Raw genomic sequence first — 24,315 nt, 5'->3', positions numbered from 1 at the left:
AATGCAGAAGATAATATGCAGGTAGATGACAGTGAAAGAAAAAAAATATCAAATGGAGTATCAAATAATAAGAATATTGTGTATACGTAATTTTTATTTTAGTTTTAAATATGTGTTGTTTTTCGTGTGTTAATTTATAATAGTTTTTCTTTCACAATACGGATAATTTTGTACTTATCGTTTTTTATTTTTTGTACAGATGGAGATGCAAAAGAAGATAACGTCAGATGAAAAATATATATATATATATCAAATAACAAGAATATTTATATGTATGTATTTTTTAATAATCTTCTAATATTTTTTAAAAATACTGATACTTTATTCTTTATGATTTTATAATGTTTTTCTTTTCAAAATTTTAAGGCATATAGAAGGACAAGATGAAAACAGAAGATGAGGATATGCAAATGAAAGTGGAAAAAACAAAAATATCAAATATCAAATAATAATAATATTATGTGTATGCAATTTTTTTTTTATTTTAGTTTTAAATGTGTGTTATTTTTTATGTGTTAATTTTCTAATAGTTTTTTCACAATTTTTAGATATACCGAAGAGAAAAAGAGGATACAATGCAGAAGATAATACAATGTAGAAGATGATATAGAGATCAAACTTGAACAATTATGTGGAGTTTTTTTTTTTTTTTTTATTTTAGTTTTAAGTTTATAAAATATTTTTTATTATATTGCTATTGATTTTTTATGTTTACTTTTATTATTTTTTGAGTAGATATCCATAATTATGAGTATTTGTTTCTTTTTTTTTTTTTTACTTTTATTTTTTCTTATTACTGAGTATAAATAATTTTATATGATTTTACTTTAGTCTATCTTATAAATATTTCAATTGTCACCGGTTCTGCAAAAACAGTTTATTTTTAATTCTAAAATATTCAAATCTTATTTTATCATTTTTCACCTTAATTTTTTAATATTACAATTTTCACTTTGTAATTATATAACTAATTTTATTCTTTTTTATATATTTTCTGAAAATTTTAATTATCATTTGTTCAATAGATAAAATTCAGCAGATAAATATTTTGGTTGATTGTTGATTTTATATATATATATATATATTATTATATTATAATTTTTATTAATTGCACCGCGGGTTAAGTGCGCTAGTTTTCTAAAAGATATACTCCCTCCGTCCCAGAAGAGATGTCTTATTGGGAGTGGACACGGGAATTAAGGTATAATAGTATTTAATTGGAAGCGGATATAAAATAGAAGGTAAAAGACTAAAATATCCTTACCTTTTTAATGAGTTTAAAAAGTATATTAGAGTAATAATTAGGGGTAGTTTGGAAAAGTAAGAATAATTTTGTTATAAAGTGGGGACCACAATTACTAAATAAGGAAACAAGACAATTGTTTTGGGATGAACGAAAATGAAAATACAAGACAACTCTATTGGCACGGAGGAAGTACAACATAGTAACAATTAACTAGGAAAAAATTTGCTTTAAAATTATCTTCCAATTCTTCGTAATGACAATTACCAATCAAATTTTGAAAATATTCAAAGAATTGAGTCGTAGTAATGTAAGTTCAAAAATATTGACGATTATAAACAAATATCATTTTTTTTTTTGTATTGAATAATCTTTTCAACTGATCATTATTTTAAAGATTATATTTCTTAAATATGTTATTTCATTCAATTAAAAAAATTATTTTCTTCCTCGAAATTATACACACACTTACTAATCATTCAAATGTTCTCATCATATAAAAATTCACAGCAAAAAGTAACATAATATTTGTGGTAATTCACACCAACAAATAATGCAAGATGACAGTTTTGAAAATTCTCCTCATAAGTTGTATAAAAAGATATCACATCTTCAAATATACCATTATCAACTTTCCTTTTTCCAAAATATATTAGTTATTGTATCATCCTCGTTAACTTGAATTAAGTGAAAAAAAAAAAAAAATTCAGATTTTTTATATGCATCTATTGTAAATATTCAAGTACTCTCACCGTATTTCTAATTGTTATAGCCTTAGTTTTTTTTTTTAACACAAATAATTTCTACAATGTTTGCAAGTAAATCCTAAATTACACGATCATCTGCTTGTTTGATAATATAATAATAAGATGTTCTTGAAGGAATACCTACACTCTATTCTATTTCAATTTCAATAGCATGAATTTTAGTTATTTTATTGTATGATCTAAATAAATAAATTTCATAACCTGCTCTAGATAAATAATGATTATTCTCTAGAATGAATTTCACAACCTCACTTTTTTTTTTTTTATTCAAATGTATTTTTATTTTTGCCAAGCACTCAAATATAGTTTCGGCATGTGAATTTTTCACATAAGCATCTAATTTATTGGGCTTTTGTTTTTTTTTTTTTTTCTAACACCAAACTCAATCGTTTTAGCATATGCAAAATAAAATGCTCCAGCCAAATTTTCATTACTAAATGTTATACCTATTTAAGGAATCTGTTATTTTGAGATGAATTTATGCCATGAATCATGAAAATACAAAATACAACGATTAAAATAGATATTAAAAAGATAAAATGTCTCATTTTTTTCTTCATTTGCATTTGGAAAATTTGTGCAATATTTTCTAACATGTGATACAATACTTAGAAGGCTTGTGTAAAAAAAAATGAACCAAGTAATCTAATTTTCATTATGGAAAAAAAAAACAAAAAAAAAAGAGCCCCCAGCCGCAGGTAGACAACCACGAACACTACCATAAAAATCAATATAAACTCCTACAAAAGAAATCATTTTTTTCCTGGAAGTCCTAGTAATTGATTTGAGATTTTATTTTTTACCTTTGTCGAATATGATTCAAAATATTTTCAGCCCCGTAGGAGTCAATTACAAGGAACAAAAATCAACAAGCATAGAGAATATAAATGAGAATAAAATAATACCCGAAGAAGATGAGGTAGACGTTGACTCCCTCACTCAAAAAATCTTCAATGGCAGCAAACAAGACAAGCAGCAGTCGGCAATGACAAAAATCTTTGATGACGGTGAACAAAAGAAGCAACGGAACGCGACTTATCAGATCAGAAAAAAATAAAAAATAAAAAATAAAAGAAGAAAGATTGGTATTTGCTAAAGAAAGACCAAAATGCAATCACAAATAAATCAAGACCAAGAAGTGCTTGAGTGATTAACAATTATTTTAGTGAAAGTATAATATATAGTAACTCAAATAAGTTGATTAAATAGATAGGATTCTTATTTCGTATCATATGTGCTTTATTTAATTGGATGGAACAAAGGGAATAGATAAAATAGAATATAGGATTTGAACCTGCAAAAAAATATAGGCAGTGTTGAGATATTTTAAATATTCAGATTTAGTAGATTTATATCTTATTTATAGATTAGATTACTTAGATTTGAGTCTATCGAGTCTATTTTGTATGACCTATATATAGGCTCCTTATTTTGACGATAACAAGACAATTTTATTATTTTCCTCCAAAATTTCGAACCCGCAGAATAAAAGATCTTAACCACATACATAATTTCATAAGCTACAGAATCGTTGAAATCAGATTAGATCATCCTTCAGACACTGAAAACTGATCTTTATTACAACACAACCAACATACTTACACACACACATATATATATATATATATCTATATAATATAAGTAGAAGAGAAGTTAAAGAGAAGTAGTTCAAGAGCTCTGCATATTTGAGACAGTTCCCTTCTCGATTGCCCTGACATCATATCGAACAAATGTTAAAACATTTATATTATCAAATGCTCTGCGCCATCTAAGGATTTTTATTAGACGAACCAGTATTGGTTGTGGAAGACGAATGAATCGGCTGGCACGCGCTTTCCATCGTCATTCCGATACCAATGGTATATGGCATGAGTCCTATTCTTTATCTCTAATGTAGAATGTCCATAGCTGGCTTCGCGGAACGCAGAATAATCCGGCTGAGGCTCTCTATACCTGTCGAAACCATAATAATTAATTAAACAGCATATTCGACTAGAGTGATAACTTCTGTGGATATTATTATATCTCACTTTGCAGCAAGACCCTCCTGGTTTCCTCCATCCCCAACCGTGATGTAAATCGGAGCTGATTTGTTCGGCGCAGGCTCGAAGGAATTCATCAATCCAGAGACACGGTGCTGAAAAATACATACCGAAAATACTTTCACTTTTTCGAAGTTAATAAACATTTTTATTATTGTCGGCTAAACTTATGAATATATAACTCATTATTTATAGTAAATAACTTTATCCACGGATAATTTGATTATCCCTACTTTAATAAATAATAATCACTAATTTTTCTGTTTAGCCCACTGTATTAGTATTGATTTTTTAATAATTTTTCGGTAATACCCACATTTTACTTTTTATCTATATACTTTTTATATTAAAATACAATTATTTTTTGGTAAATATGAACTCATACTACTAATAAAATTTCATATTATTTTTCACATAAAGGTCTGACTTTTTAAGGATTGGTTTTGGGTTGCAATATTTATCGAAATTATTTCTCCCAAAATAATCAAATTAAATATTTTTTTATATAATATATTACACAAAAAAAAAATATACAATTAAATTTTCGTTCAAAATATCAAATAATATTGTTTCAATTGAAAATTTCATTATTTTACACTCTAAAACATTCAATTTTTATATATGTTTTCAACATTATCTATTATATGAGATTATTATCCCTTAATCTATATACAAACAAATGAATGTATCTATTGTTAGTTAATAGTAAAAAAAAAATACAAAAATTAGTTGTTTAATTTTTTACTAAACATAGAAATCAGAATATTTTTAGATGATAGATAAAAAAGAAAAATGATCAAAAATTTAAGTGACAGAGGGAGTATATAATAATTGATTGAGAGAAGTGTGAGATAGGTAAGAAGGCGAACCGATCTTTCGTAGGCGTGCACATGGCCGGCGAAGACAACATCGACTTTATTTTCAACAAACCAGCTCTCGAACACAATTCTCATGCCTTCGGCTTCCATATAATGAGCCTCGTTGCTGCTGTAAAGCGGGGCGTGCATCAGAACAATAAGCCAAGGAGTCTTTTTCCGATCGACTTTTTTAAATTCTTCCATAAGCCATATCCATTGAGGAGTGTACCTCACTAAGTTCAACATTCGCAACAAAAAAACATCATAAGACAATACAATCAGGATCTTGTAGGATAAGATTAATTAGTAACATTAATGAAGTCGATAAAAGATTATGATTTGAAACACAAAAATTCATTGAGTAATGATAACATTTAAAATTTTAAACAGAATTCCAAATGGAACACTAAATTTTTTTAATAATAGCGTAATTATTAAATTATGAAATTGTTTTTAGGATTAAAATCACTACTGACACGTACCACCAATAAATTATGTGTGCATCCGCACCTTACTGCAGGTAACATTAGAAAAACAAATGTAGAAGAAAAAACGTACATGATAAAAAAACACAAAAGTGACAAAGCCGAAGAATTACCAAACGGCGAGTAGCTGGACAAGACGATGATATGCGCCGGTCCTCGCCTCACGGCATACCATAATGGACTACTGCTTTCGCTAGCAAGATGAGGCGTAGGGTATCGGTAGGCAAAATTTTTGAAAGTTACGACTTCTTTCTGAACATTCACAATCCAACAAAAAGAGAAAAAAAAAAAAAAGTCACGACATCAAAATTAAGTATGATCGAAATCATACACAATTTTAGAAAGCAATATTTGTTTATACGCTACCAGAAAAAGGGGAAATAGTCTGATCAATAATTTTCTAATCAATTATGATACTATTATATAATGATATAAATAATATATAAATCGATTTCTATCTTAATGGTTTCGAAAATTTCGAGACAATATTCTATATAATATTTTTTAGGGTAAACTGTTTTTTAGTCCGGAACTGGACCCCCTTATCATTTTAGTCCCGTAAGTGGAGCATGTCGCAAACTAGTCCCATAAGTGGAGAATATTCGCTGTTTTAGTCCTCCGGCGCCGGAGACGCCTGCGTGGCTCGCCGGAAGTGACGTGTCCGCCGGGTCAGCGACACCTGGCGGACACGTGGATTTTTTATTTCTTTTTTCATTTTTCTAAATTTTTTTAAAACTTATTTTTAATTTTATTTGTATTTTTTTTATTTTTTTATTTGGTCCAATTAAAAAAAAATGAAAAAAAATGAAAAAAATGAAAAAAAAAAGTCCATGTGTCCGCCAGGTGTCGCTGACCTGGCGGGACACGTGGCGGACATGTCACTTCCGGCGAGCCACACGGGCGTCTCCGGCGCCGGAGGACTAAAACAACGAAAATTTTTCACTTATGAGACTAGTTTGCGAACTTAAAGAATAGTCTATCCCAGTTTTTAAATTTAAAAAGTACAAAATGTTCTAGACGGATCCGTAGCTAATGAAAATAATTCAGAAAATTCAAATTTTAATTATATAGAATATTTTTAAATTTAAAAGACACGGAATATCTAAATTCATTCCATAACTATTGCTATAAGTTTGGAAAAATTAAAACTTTATTATATATAATATTTTTTAGCACAGAATATATATATATATATATAAAGTATTTCGAAACTTTGTTATATATAATATGTTTATTAACGTAAGACACAAAATGTCCAAGTCTGAGAAAATTGCAAAAAATATCTTACACTTACTTTTATTCTGTATTTATTTCATTGACAAAATATATACCACATGTTTAGAAAAACCGCTATTTATGTCATTTGCCCGCGCATGACAATCACGCGCGGCAAAATGATAGAAATAACGACTTTTAAACATATGGGATATATTTTGCGAGCGAGATAAATACATGACAAAAGTGATAATGAGGTATACGTGTGAGATATTTTTTGCAATTTTTCCGTCCAAGTCTATATATGTTCAATACCAGGTTTGGAAAGTATTCGATTTCGTGATTTCCAGCAGTCCAAATCCACGGCTGATACGCTGCGCTTTGCTCGGCCAAACGGCCCCAAGAATCCCAGCGAACGGCGATATCAAGTCCATCATCATACTGATCAGCATACGAAAGATCGCCTACAAACAACACTGTTTCTGCACCACTCTCTTTATAATGATTGAGGGTTTCGAGAGAATTAAAGGTTTGGCCAAGATCACCTACGGAAAAATAATTCGAACGGCATTCAATAATGTATGTCGTAAACTTCAGTAGATATATCGAAGACATGTTACGATCATAGGATGGATATTAATAAAGTTGGAAATAGGATATTAAATAAATTTCAATACATACACTTTTGCGCTATATGTTTTCTTTCGTAAAATCCTCTATATTTAGTTTATTACATACTTGACAATTATGATATAGAAAAATATGCACGAAATCTTCATTCGACTATAATTACCGGAGCTTAGTGTATTATATAGGAGTACACCCAAATATTTTATAGAATAACGTAAATTCCCTTGTAGATGCTAATATTTGATCGAAATAAATAATTATTGTAACTGTAACAAAAAAAAGACTCTCAGAAATTAACTTTATGACCAAAAATAAGAATAGCATATGTAAACAATTAAACTTTGAAAAGTTGAATTTTCTTTACAATAAGACTTGTTTTTACGAACAAATTATTCGTACTTACGAGGGTATTTAAGTATTTTTATAAAATCTTTGACTATACTTTTTTATAATACATACATAAACAACATGCGGGTTAAACGCTCCGTTAATTATAGACAAAAATAGAGATTTTGTGCAAATTTTTTTGTATCGTAACTAATAATTATACAATAAACTAAATATAGAGGATTTTGTGCAAAAAGCATAGAACATAGTGTTGTATTAAAATTTTCCCTAAATAATGAAAAAAAATAGTACTGACCAATAATCCCAAATTTGTAAGAAGCATCTGGATTAATTTCTGGAGGTGTTCGAAACGAAAATGTCCTCGAAGAATTTCCATCCCCAAGCAAGTAGTAATATTTTGAGTTGTACTGCACCATGTATGTATGTAATAAGTAATCAATTAACTAGTAATCGAAAATGACAATTAATTAATGTATAAAGGGTGGTACGAGGATGAATAATATTATTTTATCCGATTTAATTTTATATTTATTATTTGGATCCTAGTATTATCAAAATTATTCATTCTTTTACACATTTAGAATCATTTATAAAGAATTAAAGATAATATTTATGTTTAGTATATAAGTCATGATAATATCATAACTCGATTTTAAAATAGTGTTATCATTAGAAACAATAAAATGTACTATAAAATAAAGTTTAGTGGTATAATTTTTAATACGATTATGAAGGATATTTTAGGTGAAAAAAAAAATAATTCTATCATGAAATTAAATATATTTTACTTGTATTTACTATATAATCAAATAGATTAAATATTATATTAATTAATTTATTAATTATACATTGAAATAATCTTACCGACTGTAATTATATTCTTCAAACTAAACACATTCAAAATATATATATAGTTCATCAATGGATCCATCCATATATATATAAATATATTATTATTTTAACTGAAATACTAATTAATAATTAACTAACCTGGAGACCATCGAGTAAACAACGATGAATATATCCCGAAGTATAGTTGTAAAATTTGTACTTTCGCACGGTGTCTCCCTGTGCTGAGAATTCATACTTTTTCCGGGACAAGCCATATTTAACTGTATTGGATCCGGGCTCATCTGGTGTTATCCATGATATTATAACAGCCTTCCCATCGTAGTCTCCTTGAGTAATGTGCACCTGCAGTACCGATAACACGTCACAATGATCATCGATTCAGTAAAAAAAAAATCTCATTGTTTATAAAGATGAGATAACTCTTCTTATCACCAATTGATTTTTAGACGAAGCATCAACTCCCTTCTTAATATATATATATATAAAGCTAAGGAATACTTAACCAAAAAAAAAAAAAAAAGGATACTTAACAAATTGTCTTACTCTTTTTCGAAGGTTTTCCGATTAAAAAAAAAGGGGGGGGATACTTAACAAATTCATCGTGGGCTAGCTTATTTAACTACTAACTTACTTGTTGTGGAGCATTGTAGCCTCTAGGAGCGGCAAAAATTGGACTATCGAAAGGAATGTCGACAGAAGGCCACTCGTGGCGAATATACGAGCTAGTCACCCCAGCATTCGCCTTTCTTACAATACTTAAAATTATAATACACGGCAACAGCAAAAGCAAAAGCAATCGAGGACCCTCCGACATCGAGCCAACTACCTAGCCACCTGTAGCAACAAATCTATATATATATATATTTATTTATTTATTTATTGACTATATAATAATTAATAATATGCATCGCTTTAATTTTAATTTTTAGATAAGATAGGTCGTTAGAAATGAATACTTAGAATTAGAAGAGAATAAATGAAGTAAGGACCATAAGTACATACATACCTTAAAAAGAGCAATCCAATCAAAGGTATCTAATTCCTTCCCTACCGCCAACAACATATGTGTCTACTATATATAAACACAGATATGCGCAAGATAGCGGAGCCAATTACTATAATGATTGACGGAGCAAGTTAGAGAAATGTTTTCCAATTTATTTCCAATTTTGTTTCTTTCATTCACACCACACGATTCCTGCAATAATAATAATAAATTTTAAAAATAAATAAATAAAATAATAATAATAAATTTAAACTCAAATCATAACCAAACAAATACGATATTTCAACAATTACAGTGTTTTTTTTTTATCTATAATATTTTTTTTAAAAGAAATATCATATTCCCACCGTGCCTTTTTAAAGAGGTTTTTTAGAATTTTATAGTAAATTAATAAATAATACTCTCTTCGTGTCAAAAAAAAAAAAAAGGTGCAATATTTATTTTTAGCATTGATTTTTAAAAGGGATAAAGTGTGAGGTTAAAGTAGAGATTAAGTATAATTAATTATTTTTTATTTTGAAAATATTACAGGTATTTGAGACATAAAAAAAAAAAAATATTGCAAGGTGTTTGGAACATACCAAAAAAAAATGTTGCAAGGGTGTTTGGAACATATCAAAAAAAAATGTTGCATGGTATTTGGGACGGAGGGAGTAGTATTTTATTGAGGTTTTGATATTTTTATCTTTTAATTTTATGTATAAAGTAATTGTATGTGTAATAATATATTTATAATTTAAATAAAAATTGAATATTTTGATATTAGTATATGATTCCTTTTACTAAAAATATATAGATATACTTTTGAGTGAAATATTAAATATTTAAATAGTAAAAAGAGTAATTGAAGACGAATGAAATATTAAATATTTATTTTTACTAGCAATCTTATATAAAGTCTAGAATTCATTTATGATATTTTTAAAAGTTTTAGAATTTTAGAAATTTTGAAAAAAAATAAAAATATTTATATTAAAGTTTTATATTAGTGATTTATCATAAAATTTGTTGTTTTTTTTTTTTTTTTCCTATTTGGTCCTTTTTTGCTACATTACTCTAGTAATTATTTTAATATATCTATTTTTACTAAAAATTATAATTTTACTTATCTAAAAAGTAATTGAAATTATAATTCTTTTATAAAAAATATTTTATTTTTAAATATATTAGTTTATTTAATTTTAGGAAGAAAAAATATATAAATACTATTAATCTATATTTTCATCACAAAAATTTTATATTAAAAATCAATACAATACTTATATAATTATTTCAAATATTAAATTTAGTAGAATGATAAATTAATCAATATTTTTACATAAGTTTGTTTGTTTTGGCTATTTTGATTTTTTATTGAAACTTGAATGGTAAAACTTTTGAATTAGAGTAATATTATGATGTGATATAATTGAGGGTTAATATGATATTTTCAATTTAAAATTAATTTTTAGTATTCTCTCCATTCGACTATAAGGTTTACTAAATATTTTTTGTGTTAATGTAATTAATATTAAAAATATTTACATTTATATTATAAAATATTAATAAAAGTAATTTTGTTTTTTTTCTCCTCATTTGTATTTATATTTTGATATAATAATTAATATTTAAAAATTAATTAAAAAAATGTAAATCTCAGAGGTTGACAAAAAGAGTATAATATATATCTATAATATATATATAAATGTTTAATTTGATATTTTTAGGAAAAAATTTTTGTGACTAGTAGAATTTTGGAGAAATTTGATAAAAGAACACATCAATTTGTATGTATAAAGATTATAAAATAAAATTTATTTGTTTGATTTGTGTTTGAAACTCAGATCCAACATTATATAGCTAGCATGATTTCAAATAAAAATATGTTATTTCTTTCATAAATATTGTACTACTATCTCCGTCTCATGAGAAGAGTGCTGGATTTTTTGTGTATAAATATTTGAATATTAATTATTATATTAATACATATTACAAATTAAGATAAAAGAACAAAAATATAGTCTTTTATATTCCAAATAAAATGACATTTGTGGAGTAAATTATATAAATATAAAAATATTTTTAACATTAACACAAATGACAAATGTTGTCATTCTTATTGGACGAAGATAGCATCAAAATACTATTTAAACCAAAACTCAAATCAAATAATCAATTTCAAACCAAAATCAAACAAAATCTTCTTAAACAATTAATACAACTTTCTAATTAAATCAGGTAACAACTCACTAAATCAGGTAACAACTCATTATCAAAAATATTCATAATAGTATATCAACTATTTATTTTTTATTTAATTATATTACAATTTTCAAAAAATTTCAAATTTCTCGAACTCCTAAAAACCATATACTCTCTCCATCCCTAAGAAGGGTTCCAATTTTCATTTTTATTCGTCTCAAAATAAGTGTATAATTTTCTAATTTAGTAATTGTATTACTTACCTAACATAATAAATATTTTTTCAACTTACAATTTATTATACAAATGTCATTAACTTTATATTAAACAATATTAATAGAAGTATTTTTGTCTTTTTTTTTTATTACAATCCAATATAATACTAATATTAAAACATCTACATAATATAAAAAAAAAAATAAAATTTGTAACTATGTATATATAAGACTGATGAAGTATATTATCTAGCCAACTAACGATATGTATGGCGTAGAATTAGACCACGTGACGTTCACGTGGGGACCATAGACTTTAATTGGGCCCGAACAATATCATTTCAATTAATTTTCCCCATCAGTGGTTTAGAAACGTGCTAAAATTGAGAGTTTTATTTATATACCAATAAAAATTATTTATGATACTATCTATTTATAACATAAAATTTAAAAATATATATTTAATAATTTAAAAATATATATTATATTAAATATTAGTTTTATTATTAGTTTTCAAAAATTATAAAATTTGAAAGTCATATATTAAACAAATATTTGATAGTATTTTCATTTGGTTATTATGTACAGTTTTTTTTTTTTTTTTTTTAGTACTACTGTATTATTATTTTTTATTATTTTTGATAAAACGACACCAGATTTAGAATTGTATTAATAGAAAGAGATTATTCTAGAAAAACAAAAATTGTTTTTCAAGCATTTATCAAATTTGTTTGATAATGTAAGAGTTTATAAAAATAGAATAATAGAATATATTTGTTTGGTGTTTGAATTTTGAACAGTAAAATTTTGAAATTTGAATAATATAAATAAGTATTGAAGTAACATTTAAATGAAAATTTGATTTTAGTTTAATATAAAAAAAAATAAAAAATGAATACTTCTTCCGTCCTGGTGCAAGATTGCCGTTTATTTTTTGCACGTATATTTCTTAATATTAGTGTTATAATAGGTTGTAGTAAAAATACGAAAATACCCTTATTAGTATTGTATAATATAAAACTAATGTCATTTATGTTATATAGTGTAAGTTGGAATGATATTTATTATGTTAGGTAGGTAGTACAATTACTAAATTAGAAAATGATAATCTTGTTTCGAGACGAACGAAAATAGAAAATGACAACCTTTCAATTGGACGGAATGAGTATTTCATCAAATATTTTTTGACAAAAAAATGTAGATAGTAAAATCCATCCAAAATCCTAACCAAACACACAATTTCATTGAAAATAAAATCCTAATTTATTGAGATTAGAAAAATAAAAATCACATTAGTATATAAAATACCGTCACAATAAGATATGTCACACTAAGCGATCATAAGTTTACCTTACAGTATCATATCATTTTTTACTAGACAAAAGTCCAATATATTTTGTTTGATAGTAAAATAGCAGTAGTCGAAACAAATACTGAAAAGAACAAACTACAATAAATTTTCAAATCAAATAAAAAATGGACCACTTTATTTTCGTATAATTACAAAATGCATAGGAGTTGATTTGCTAAGTTGTGTTGTGTCCACTATTTATTTATAATAATATACTTTCACCGTCTCAATTCCAAATACTCTTTTTATCATTTGTGTTTCTCCCACTTTAAAGTATTTATTTCTTATTTTTTTAAAAAAAATAATCATACGTTAATATGAAAATACCTTTAATTTTTACTTAAATTACAATATACTATTCCCTCGGTCCTATTGAAAGGTTACCATTTTCTATTTTCGTCCGTCTCAAAACAAGGTTACTATTTCCTAATTTAGTAATTGTACTACCTACCTAACATAATAAATACCCTTTCAACTTACATTATATTATACAAATATCATTACTTTTATATTATACCATGCTAATAGGGGTATTTTTGTCTTTTTTGCTAAAATCCAATATAATACTAATATTCAAAAATCTACGTGTAAAAAACAAATATCACAATTCCAATGGGACGGAGAAAGTATTACACGTACAATTATTTTATACATATAAAATCAAAATACAAAAATATCAAAAACTCTTACAAATTTTCTTTTAATCTATTACAAAATTCCAAATGACCTCATTAAATTAATACGGGGAATATTTGTTTCCGGAAAAACACTCATATTATATATATATGATTTAATAAAATATTCATACAATTTTATTTTTATTTTAAATTTTTATTTAGAACATAATATTTCCTCCGTTCCAATTTTATGCATTCTTTTTATCATTTTTTTCCTCGCTCAAATTTATTTATTTATTTATTACTATAATAAAAGTAAATCGTATATAAATACTAAAATAGTTTTAATTTTTACACAAATATTTTTTTCTTTTGCACTTGAGATAGTAAAAATATCAAAATTTTCTTACATACTTTCAATAATTAATAGAATATTATTTTTTTAATTTACTACAAAAAGCAAATAAGTACATTGAATTGTGATAAAATATTATTTTAATTATTTTTTAAAAGATGAAATTTTAAAATAAAAGTTTAAAAAATATTTATTTATTTTCTATATTGAATATAACAAATCTTGAATTAGTCTGAAAACAATTATTAAATCAATTATAAATTAATACGTGCAATTAAATTACTTTAATAATTCAAATACAATTAATACAACAAAAAATAAATGGTAATAATAAAGTTTTAATCGAAACAAATACTTTACATAAAATTCCCCCAAAATATTTATTTCCCTCTACTTTTACTAATTTTCAATCTTTCATCCATATTTTCTTTTTTTATTATCCCATAAAAAAATTAGTTATATTAAATATATTTAACATATATCAATATAATTTAATTTTTAATTTTTTATACGCCAACTCAAAACCTCTTTATTTCTATTAAAATTCTAATTTTGTATAAAATTAATTTTAAGTTAAATTATAAGTAAATAAATATATTTTTCTTATTTATTTGTATCGCATAAAATTTTATTATTTACAAAATGATATCTATATTGTATATATTTTATTGAATAATATAATCCTAAAAATATTTAAAATACCAAGAATACTACTCGTAAAATAATATCATAACTTATTATTAATAACTTACTAATCTACACTACCTAAAATACTCTATCCCTAATAAAAGGGTTATCTCTCGCGGGACGGAGGAAGTACTAAATAAAGGAAGGTGAAGTTCCGTAAGGATTGACCAGTGGTGTGAGGATGGACTCATAATCGTAAGATCATGGATATAAATCTTCAACTCCTCCGAATTTTACGTGCCACGCATAGTTTGCTCGAAAATAGCAGTTGTGGTTCCCGCGTCGTTAAAAAAAAATGAAGATATAATTTGAATTTAATTATTGGTAATGATAAATATAATATGGTGTATGATTTTATTAATTTTTTTTTTTGAGAAAAATAAAATCTAAGTTTCACTATTCTCTAATTTCTATATTATAAAATATCAAATTAAATATCTATTTTTTTATTGTATACTCCATCCATCCGTTAATAATGTGTTTATTTATCTTTTGCGTCATTGTATTTAATATAAAAAATATCTTTATATTTGTATAATTTTTTTTGTACAAATGTCATTATATTAGTATTATAAGACACTAATAAAAGTATTTTTGTAGTTTTCTCTTAATTTGTAATATATTTTGATATAATAATTAATATTCAAAGATCAACGTCCAAAACATAAATGAATACTTAAGTACAGAACGAGAGTATTACATTTAAAATTTAAATTAATATTCAAATTATCAATTCAATATTTATTTATATTAGCATCAAATAATGATTCCAATTCTAAAATTTATTATTCAAAATCAAGTCCAACTTTCAAACTTATAACAAAAAAAAAAAGAAAAAAAAAGCCTCTAATGATATGAATATAAGTAATTTAATAAAATATAATTAAATTTTAAATTTAATTTATAATTTATTAAGTATTACCTTATAAAAATGATTAGTTTAGTGAGACAATTAAGAAAAAAAACAATGACTAACTAATCTCGTGAGATGTAGAGACTAACAAATCAATCACATTTTTTTAATTTTTTTTAATCTTTTTTTATTTTATTTTTAAAGTACGTCAAAATACAAATAAACAAATAAGATCTTAAAAAACTACATTGGTTTTAAATAATTAATAGTCTTGTGGTGTGAGAATGAATTTGTAATGGTGAAATCATAAATTCAAATTGTTGGGGTGCAAAACCAAATTCGACATCGAAAGTTGTGAAGAAAATTCCACACCATCTTATAAATTCTAAGTGAACTCACTAGTATGAGGCATTTGGGAGAATATTCAAAAACAAAATTCGCGCGGACTCAGCTCAAAACGGATAATATCATACCAGTGTTGAATTGACCTAGTGCCAAAACAAATTAAATTAAATTTTGTGTTCCAACAATTTAGAGACTAGTTGTGTTCCAATGTCAAAATAATAATACTCCCCCCCGTCCCGGTGCAAGGTTGTCATTTACTTTTTGCACGTAAATTTTTGAATATTAGTATTATAATTGGTTGTAGTGAAAAAAACGAAAATACCCTTATTAGTATTGTGTAATATAAAAGTAATGACATTTGTGTAATATAGTATAAGTTGGAAGGGTATTTATTATGTTAGTTAGGTAGTACAATTACTAAGTTAGGAAACGGTAACATTATTTTGGGACGGACGAAAATAGAAAATGGGGAGTAATTATAATAATAAGACAAAAACTTTTATTTTTCTTTTTATTGGTTAAAATGTTAAATGAATTTCTATACATATTAATAATAATGAACTTGATTATTTTTGGGCCAAATTTATATCATACTCCCTCCGTCTCAGATACCATATCCACGTTGCCGTTTCTGTCCGTCCCACATACTATGTCACTTTCCTTTTTTGGAAAATGATTACACACTTTAATCTCATTTTAAATTTTTTAATTTTTTTTTTAATTTTAATTAAACTAATTAGTTGTCTTAATCTTAATTTGTAATTATTTATAATATATGATAATTATTTTCACTAATACATTTTTAATTATCTACTAATTACATCCCTCCTAAAATATTATGTCTATAACAGACACTGTATCTGGGACGGAGCGAATATTAATTACTCCATATCGTTTATATTGAAGGGTGTATAACGCACCACGATACTATTTTTATAATTTTAAATTTTAAATTTTCTAATTATTTATTGGTTCATATTTTATGTTGGATCCATCTATATATATTATGTAGACAATTTTTTGGACTAAATAAAATATATATATTCTTCTGTTTAATTATAGTTGACAACTTTTATTAGATATATTTAAAGAATTAATATTTAATTAGTTAATAATAGTGAATGATAATATTATTTTATTAATTTTATGTAATTAATAATATTAATAGTTTTTAAATAAATTAATATATAATTAAAAAAATTATATGTACTTAAATATTTTAAAAATTATATAACAATAACAAATATATGCAATATGTATATCATTTTGTAGATAATAAAATTTTCTATAATATAAGTAAATAAAAAAAAAATACTCCATCTGTCCATTTTGAAAAGGGTCTTTTAGGGTTTTGTAGTAGATTAAAAAATAATATTATTTTATTAATCAGTGAAAATATGTAAAAGATTTTTTTGACATTTTTGTCCTTTCACTTTATGTAAAAAATAAGTGTATGTATAATGATATGTTTGTAATTTAAATAAAAATTTAAAGTACTTTAATATTAAAGTATGATTACTTTTACTAAAAAGAAAAAAAAAAAGAAATACTTAGAGTAAGATCGGTAAAAATGATAAAAGAAATATACCTTTAATTGGGACGGAAGGAGTAATACTTTCATTTATTTATAATTAACACAAAATAATTTTCTAAAATAGATGGAATTTTAAATGTAGATAAAAATATTTATTTTTTAAGAGAGATAAAATTAAAGAGGCTATGAGTAGGTTCTGTTATATGTTATGTAATTAACTAAGTTGATATATATATTTGTTAAATATATTTTAATTTATTAAATTTTATTTAAAATAAAAAAAATATCAATGGTTATAAAATAAACGAAAATAGAAATAGTGTCGCGAATGGAATAAAAAAAACCCAAAATTAAATCCAAAAAAAAATATATTAAAAAAATAAAAATGGTGCTGCCTTAAGGAGGTGCAGCCATCCCCAACACGGAATAAAAGAAAATTACTCGCTCCGTCCCACGTAATTTGTTCCTATTTTTTATTTTTGTCCGTCCCATATAACTTGTCTTTTTTATTTTTAAAAATATAATTATGCACTTTAATCGCATTTTAAACTTTAAATTTTATAATTTTCTTAATTTTAATTAAATTATTTATTTATCTTAATCTTAATCTATAATTATTTTTACTAAATAATAATTATTTTTACTAATACACTTATTAATTACTTACTAATTATACTTTACCTAAATTCCCGAGTCTACAGTAATACACCCATATTACATGGGACGGAAGGAGTAACACATGCCGCCGATCTACACATGAGTGAAATTAAAGGTACTAAACTATTCGGTATATTTTAAGGTGGAATATCGCAAATTACAATATAATTTTTTTTTATACCGATATTGTACTAATTTTTCTGTATATCTTAATGATTTTTTTTGATATACTAGTATACTATAAAATTATCGATATATTGAGAAACAAGAATAATTTAAAATATTAACCGTGATCATAATTATAAATAACACTATAAATATAAGAAATTTTATTCAATTTTGATATTTAGTTATTTTATTTTATTTGATATATAGGTATATACCATAATATATATGTGTACTGAACATTGGCATAAATAATTATCGTAATATACACAGTGAACTTCGATATAGTAACGATATACCGCGATAAGTAAAATTTTATACCGTTATCATATCGAAAATCAACGGTGCATAATCGAACCGCCCGACTAAACATACCACAATTTGAGGTAAACCAAAAATATGGTATTTTCGTTATTTTTTCTAATATGGTATTGCCATAATACTTTATTCTCGGTATTTTTTTATTACCCCTAGGGATTTCTATTTAGTGAATATTAAGAATATCTCATCTTTTTCTTTTTTTTTTTTCTTTTTTTTTTAACCGATACACATAAATTATTTCAAATTCTATTTAAAATTTTAATTTAATAGGATTGTAAATAATTGTTTTAAATTTAACTTAACTTTGAATTTAAATTAAGATATAGATTTTGTGATAAATGACTTATGATTTGGTTAATTCATATTCTTTGTTTGTTTTTTTTTTTTTTATTACTGTAAATTTTGTTTTTAAATGGTATATTATTTGAAATTTTTTCTAACTGTGAACTAGCAATATAATAAAAACAATGATAATAATAATAAAAATAATTTTTTCCGTTCTAATTAAATATACTATGTAGTATTAATACTAAAATGACTATTTTATTTTTTTATTAATAGCTAATTAATATTAGTTTTATGATATAATTAAATGTATTTTAAGAAAAATTAATAATCTTATACAATAATTATTAAAGTAAATAGTATATTATTTTATCATGTAATTATATAATTGTTGATGTATTTTTTCAACAAAAATAAAGTAAAATTCAAAGATATAGAAAATATCCTTAAACTTGATTAATTAGTGCCTGAGATTAGGAATCTCTAAACACTGTAACGTACAGAAACTAAACTGGAAATTAAAAGACTGAAATTTAAAGTGGTGATCCCCAAATGATGATTGAAGATACCTTGCCAAATGATGATCCAAATCCTTAAATATTCTTTGAAGAAAACGTTCAGAACCGTCGCATTGTTTCACCAACCGTTCCCACCAGTTACAGAACTCAGAACTGCCTCTTTGATTGACACATGTCTTTAACCGCCTCGCCAACCGCATAACCCAACGACCGACCAACCGACCAATCTAGATACATAATTGGTCGCCAGATCAAAAGACTCACTGGTCGCCCCATCAAACGACCACTATTTGGTCTCTTCAATCGTCTGACCTATCAACAGACCTTTCTTCGCCCGACTTCCTTTTTCGACCGACCCCCATAGCAGCCAACCTTTGTATCAACCGACCCATTTATCCGACTGCGGATAATCTGACCTGCTTGCCCGACCGCGGACCATCTGACTTGCTTATCTGATTGAGAACCAACCGACTGAGAACCCACCGACTGACTCTGGATACCTTATTATTATTATTATTATTATTATTTTTTGTGCGTAACAACATGCCTCCTCCTCAAGACTCCTAAGCATCATTTCTTATGATGTTTTAGGAGTTAGTAGGTTAGCATCCGAGGCTACGTCAGCCTCAGATCCGACCTCCATCCTTTGAGGCTACGTTGGACCCGACCTCCATTTATCGCGGACTGGTGCTGGCCTGGACGTTGGTCGATCTTGCACTACCATTGTATTCAGACTCCCGTCCGACTTATTCCTCCTTTCGGCCACTGTTGTTCTGTCATTCTTTTGCTCGCCTGAAAAGTTATGGTCGGCGACCTGACCCGTGTCCGTCCATTCGGCGGGGTCCTCCTGACCTGTATCCGTCCATTCGGCGGGGTCCTCCTGACCTGTATCCGTCCAGGTTACGTAGTCCTCCCGATTTTTGTCCGTCCAGTCGACGTGGTCTTCCCGATCTGTATTCGTCCAGTCGGCGTGGTCCTCCCGACCTTTGTCCATCCAGTCGGTGTGGTTGTCCCGACTACGGTCCGTCCATTCGGTGTGGTCCTCCCGACCATGGTCCGTCCAGTCGGTGTGGTCTTCCCGACCATGGTCCGTCCAGGCGTCGTGATCCTGCCGACCTGTCTCCGTCCATTCGGTCGTCCCTGGTCGGGCCTGTCCTCCTGTTTGGTCCTGTTTCCAGTCTGTCTGACTGGGTATATGCTCAGGAATGGCGTTGTCCGTTTGGGGGCATGACATTTCTGGCGGTGCAGGAACCGAATTCAACATGAATTTTGATTGCTCCATCAAGTTTTGCATTGCGTCATGTATTGCCTGCAGATTTGCTATCTGCTGGTCGTACATTTGCCGAAAACATGCTGTAAAACCTGCTGTCAATTCGGCCCGTAGTTGGGAAGCTTCTTCTGCCGTGATAAAGCCAACGGCTGTACTGTGGAATTGAAAATTTGCCATATGGATCAGCAATTTTCTCCCACTGTGGTCGCCAATTTGTTGATGTAATTTTTCAACAAAAATAAAGTAAAATTCAAAGATATAGAAAATATCCTTAAACTTGATTAATTAGTGCCTGAGATTAGGAATCTCTAAACACTGTAACGTACAGAAACTAAACTGGAAAATAAAAGACTGAAATTTAAAGTGGTGATCCCCAAATCTGACTTTGCTTTGTTGAAGTTGATTGAAGATGCCTTGCCAAATGATGATCCAAATCCTTAAATATTCCCTGAGAAACCGTACTGAAAACCGTCACCCGAACGGTTACAACGTCTCCTTCTCAACCGTCTTCCAACCTTTCTTATGCTGACACGTGTCCCCAGCAGACCAAAATTCCCTACATTTCACTCCTTGAGCCGACCACAGACCTTCCGCTCTTTTGGCCCGACTTCGTCCTTCATCCGACCTACTTCTTCGCCCGACCCCACTTGGGCCGACCTCCATATCAACCGCCCCCTGTCTTTGATCAAAGGCCTCCGTGTTTGTCCGACTCCTCCTTCTATCCGACCTACAGTTTACCCGACCTGCGGATATCCCATCTCAACGACTTTCCGTCTCGAGGACCTCCCGACTTGAAAACCTTCCGACTCATCGTCTTTCCGTCTTGCGGACCTCCCGACCGGAAGACCTTCCGACTTGAGGTCATTCCGTCTTGCGGATCTCCCGACCTGAAGACCGTCCGACTTGAGGTCTTTCATCTTGAGGGCCTCCCGACCTGAAGACCTTCCGACTTGAGGTCTTTCCGTCTTGCGGACCTCTCGACCTGAAGACCTTCCGACTTGAGGTCTTTCATCTTGAGGGCCTCCCGACCTGAAGACCTTCCGACTTGAATTTTTTCTTAGAAATAAATAAATAAATTTATTTTCCTTGATTTCCTCACGGTGTCCTTCAGCCAGTTCAATCAACCCTATTGCCAGGCCCATTCCTCGTTTTACCTTGGGCTTTTAACCTAATTCTAAATTTCGTACGTAACAGGTACCAAAATTTTTTGTATGATATTTTACCGTACTGTTATTGTACAAATATTTTGATATACCGAATTTATGGATAAAAAATTACCGAATTACGAAAATAACATGCATACTCGTACAAAGAAAATACCAAAAAAATTTGAATTTTTGGCACGATATGACTGTTTTTTTGTATGGTAACGATATACAATTATATACTTTCAGTATATATAGGGAAAAAAATGGTCTTGTTGTATATGCCGAATATTCAATACAATATCGATTTTTAGTTTTAATAAACTAAAGAATTTGATACATTATCAATATAATTCAATGTTTTTGGTATATTATCCCGAACCATCTCTAACTGAACTGCATATATGGTATTAAATATAATATTTTATGTCGAAATACCAAAATTAAAAATAATTTAATAATTTTGCATGATAAAGTAAGTTTTATTATTTTTTTGAACTACTAGAAAAACATAGTATTATCGCAGAAAATTTGTCGCGAAATAATGAATTGTTACAACTTTTACCATAAAATTAAAAGAAAATTGTATGTAATTTAATTGTCGCGGAGTTCCGCAACAATATTTGTTATTTTTCTAATTTTTCGCGGAAGTCGACAACAAACAAGAATTTAATTTATTGTCTCCAAATTTATCGCGGTTTTCCGCGACAATAATTTCAAATAAAAAAATAGTTTATATATTACAACACATTTATTTTTAATTTTCATTTTTTATAATTAATCCTATAAAATTGTTGCGATTGTCCGCGACAATATTTTTATTTTTACTTTAAATTTTGTTGCACCCTTCCGCGACAATATTTTTATTTTTTATTTTAACTTTTTAATCAAAAAATACAATAAATTAAATTTCATAAATATTGATACATTATTTAAGTAAAAATATCTTTAATTTTTTTTTTTTGCATAATGAAAAAATACATTTTATTGACTACAAAAGTACAAACATAATTACATAATATTATTAATAAGTATTTTATTAATTAGTAATATTATTATTTCAATTGGTAAAAATATATAATTATTATTTTAATAAGTATGTATAAAATGTATTTCGTAATTGCATATTTTTTTCTATAAGAAAATTTTGTGTGTGTGTGTGTGTTTTTTTTTTTTTTTTTTTATATATTATTATTTTCTTTTAATCCAAAACATAAATTTAACCCTAACTGAGAACGTCCCCAAATTCATCCCTGCGCATCTCAATTCCAAAATTTATCCCGTTCAAATCAATTGTCTCTCTCGCTTCTCTTCATTCTCATTCTGTCAATCACTCTTCTGCATCCCCAATCCGCCTTCCTCTTCCTCTTGAGCCGTGAAGTCTCAGTCCAAAAGCCACCACCACCTCTCCCAGTTGTTCATCCCCACCTTATCGATACCCACAATCTTCTTCCAAGCCGCCGCCTTCTGTCGTTCATTACCTCGCCCTTGACTTTCTGATGCACACCAACTCGTCATGCAGCGCCACGCTCTTATTTTGGTATGTTTATACAAAAAGTTTTTATTTACACAGCTTGGCTTGAATAGAAATCGAGGCACAAAACGGTCTTGCAGTGCCTTTGGTGTTTTTTGTATGTATGATTTGCTTTTTTATCTATGATTTATTTGTGCAATGAATTGTTTGGCTTTCAAAGAAAGAAAGTTCTGATTTATTCTGCGCTATATTTTTACAAGAAGTTTTAATTTGTTTTATTAGTGTCTTTGTTGGATTTGACCATATTATGTTTGTTTAATGTAAATTTATAATTTTTTTTTACTTGTGCCTTTGTTGAGATATTTTAGATATTCAGTTTTAAATTTAGTAAATTTATATTTAGATTTGATTTTAAAATTAGATTAAGTAGATTTGAGTAGTCTGTTTTGTGTTGCATATATATATATATATATAGGTTCCTTATTTTTTTTTATAATTAATAAGACAATTTCATTATTTTCCCTCAAAATTTCTTACATGGTATCAGAGCTTATTTTTCTCATGTCGTAGATATAGCCTACCAATCCGCGTTTCTCCGGGTACATTCAACCTGGATTGTACCCGAAGGTCGTGTGATTTTGAGATAATGCCTTCGCAAATATGTCTTTTTGCAAATTTGTCTTGTCTGCGATATGTCATCTGTCCGCTTACTATCTGTTCCTGCTTGCAATATGAAATTTGTCTGCGATCTGTCTGCTATCTACCATATGTCCATTGTCTGTCTATTGTCTGCATGCGTGCGATTTGCCATCTGCCGTTGCCTGTCTGTTGCCTGCGTGCGATCTGCCATCTTTCGTTGCTTGTTTGTTGCATGGAATCTGTCTATGATCTGACATA

At 27.4% G+C, this 24,315-nt stretch overlaps 1 protein-coding gene across 2 annotated transcripts in view; it reads right to left on the bottom strand.

Annotated features, from left to right (window-relative positions):
* Window positions 1-3,480: 3,480 nt before the first annotated feature.
* Window positions 3,481-24,315, bottom strand: part of LOC127248601 (bifunctional purple acid phosphatase 26-like) — a 40,088-nt gene continuing 19,253 nt past the window's right edge. The window contains exons 1-10 of one of the 2 annotated variants that reach the window (XM_051271037.1): window positions 9,446-9,591; window positions 9,071-9,287; window positions 8,578-8,781; window positions 7,883-7,994; window positions 6,925-7,154; window positions 5,508-5,646; window positions 4,922-5,142; window positions 4,041-4,147; window positions 3,802-3,963; window positions 3,481-3,721 (exon numbers count right to left, since the gene is read on the bottom strand). In XM_051271037.1, the coding sequence (XP_051126994.1) occupies window positions 3,679-3,721; window positions 3,802-3,963; window positions 4,041-4,147; window positions 4,922-5,142; window positions 5,508-5,646; window positions 6,925-7,154; window positions 7,883-7,994; window positions 8,578-8,781; window positions 9,071-9,253 (1,401 nt within the window). In that variant the 5' untranslated portion in view covers window positions 9,254-9,287; window positions 9,446-9,591 and the 3' untranslated portion in view covers window positions 3,481-3,678. Of the gene's footprint in view, window positions 3,722-3,801; window positions 3,964-4,040; window positions 4,148-4,921; window positions 5,143-5,507; window positions 5,647-6,924; window positions 7,155-7,882; window positions 7,995-8,577; window positions 8,782-9,070; window positions 9,288-9,445; window positions 9,592-24,315 lie in introns of those variants that run through there. The other variant, XM_051271036.1, reaches the window with a different exon arrangement.

Source organism: Andrographis paniculata, unplaced genomic scaffold, assembly GCF_009805555.1.
Source record: "Andrographis paniculata isolate CXL003 unplaced genomic scaffold, ASM980555v1 Contig34END, whole genome shotgun sequence".
Taxonomy (NCBI): Eukaryota; Viridiplantae; Streptophyta; class Magnoliopsida; order Lamiales; family Acanthaceae; genus Andrographis; species Andrographis paniculata.
Note: the sequence above shows the minus strand (reverse complement) of the source record. Positions and strands in the feature narration are given on the sequence as shown.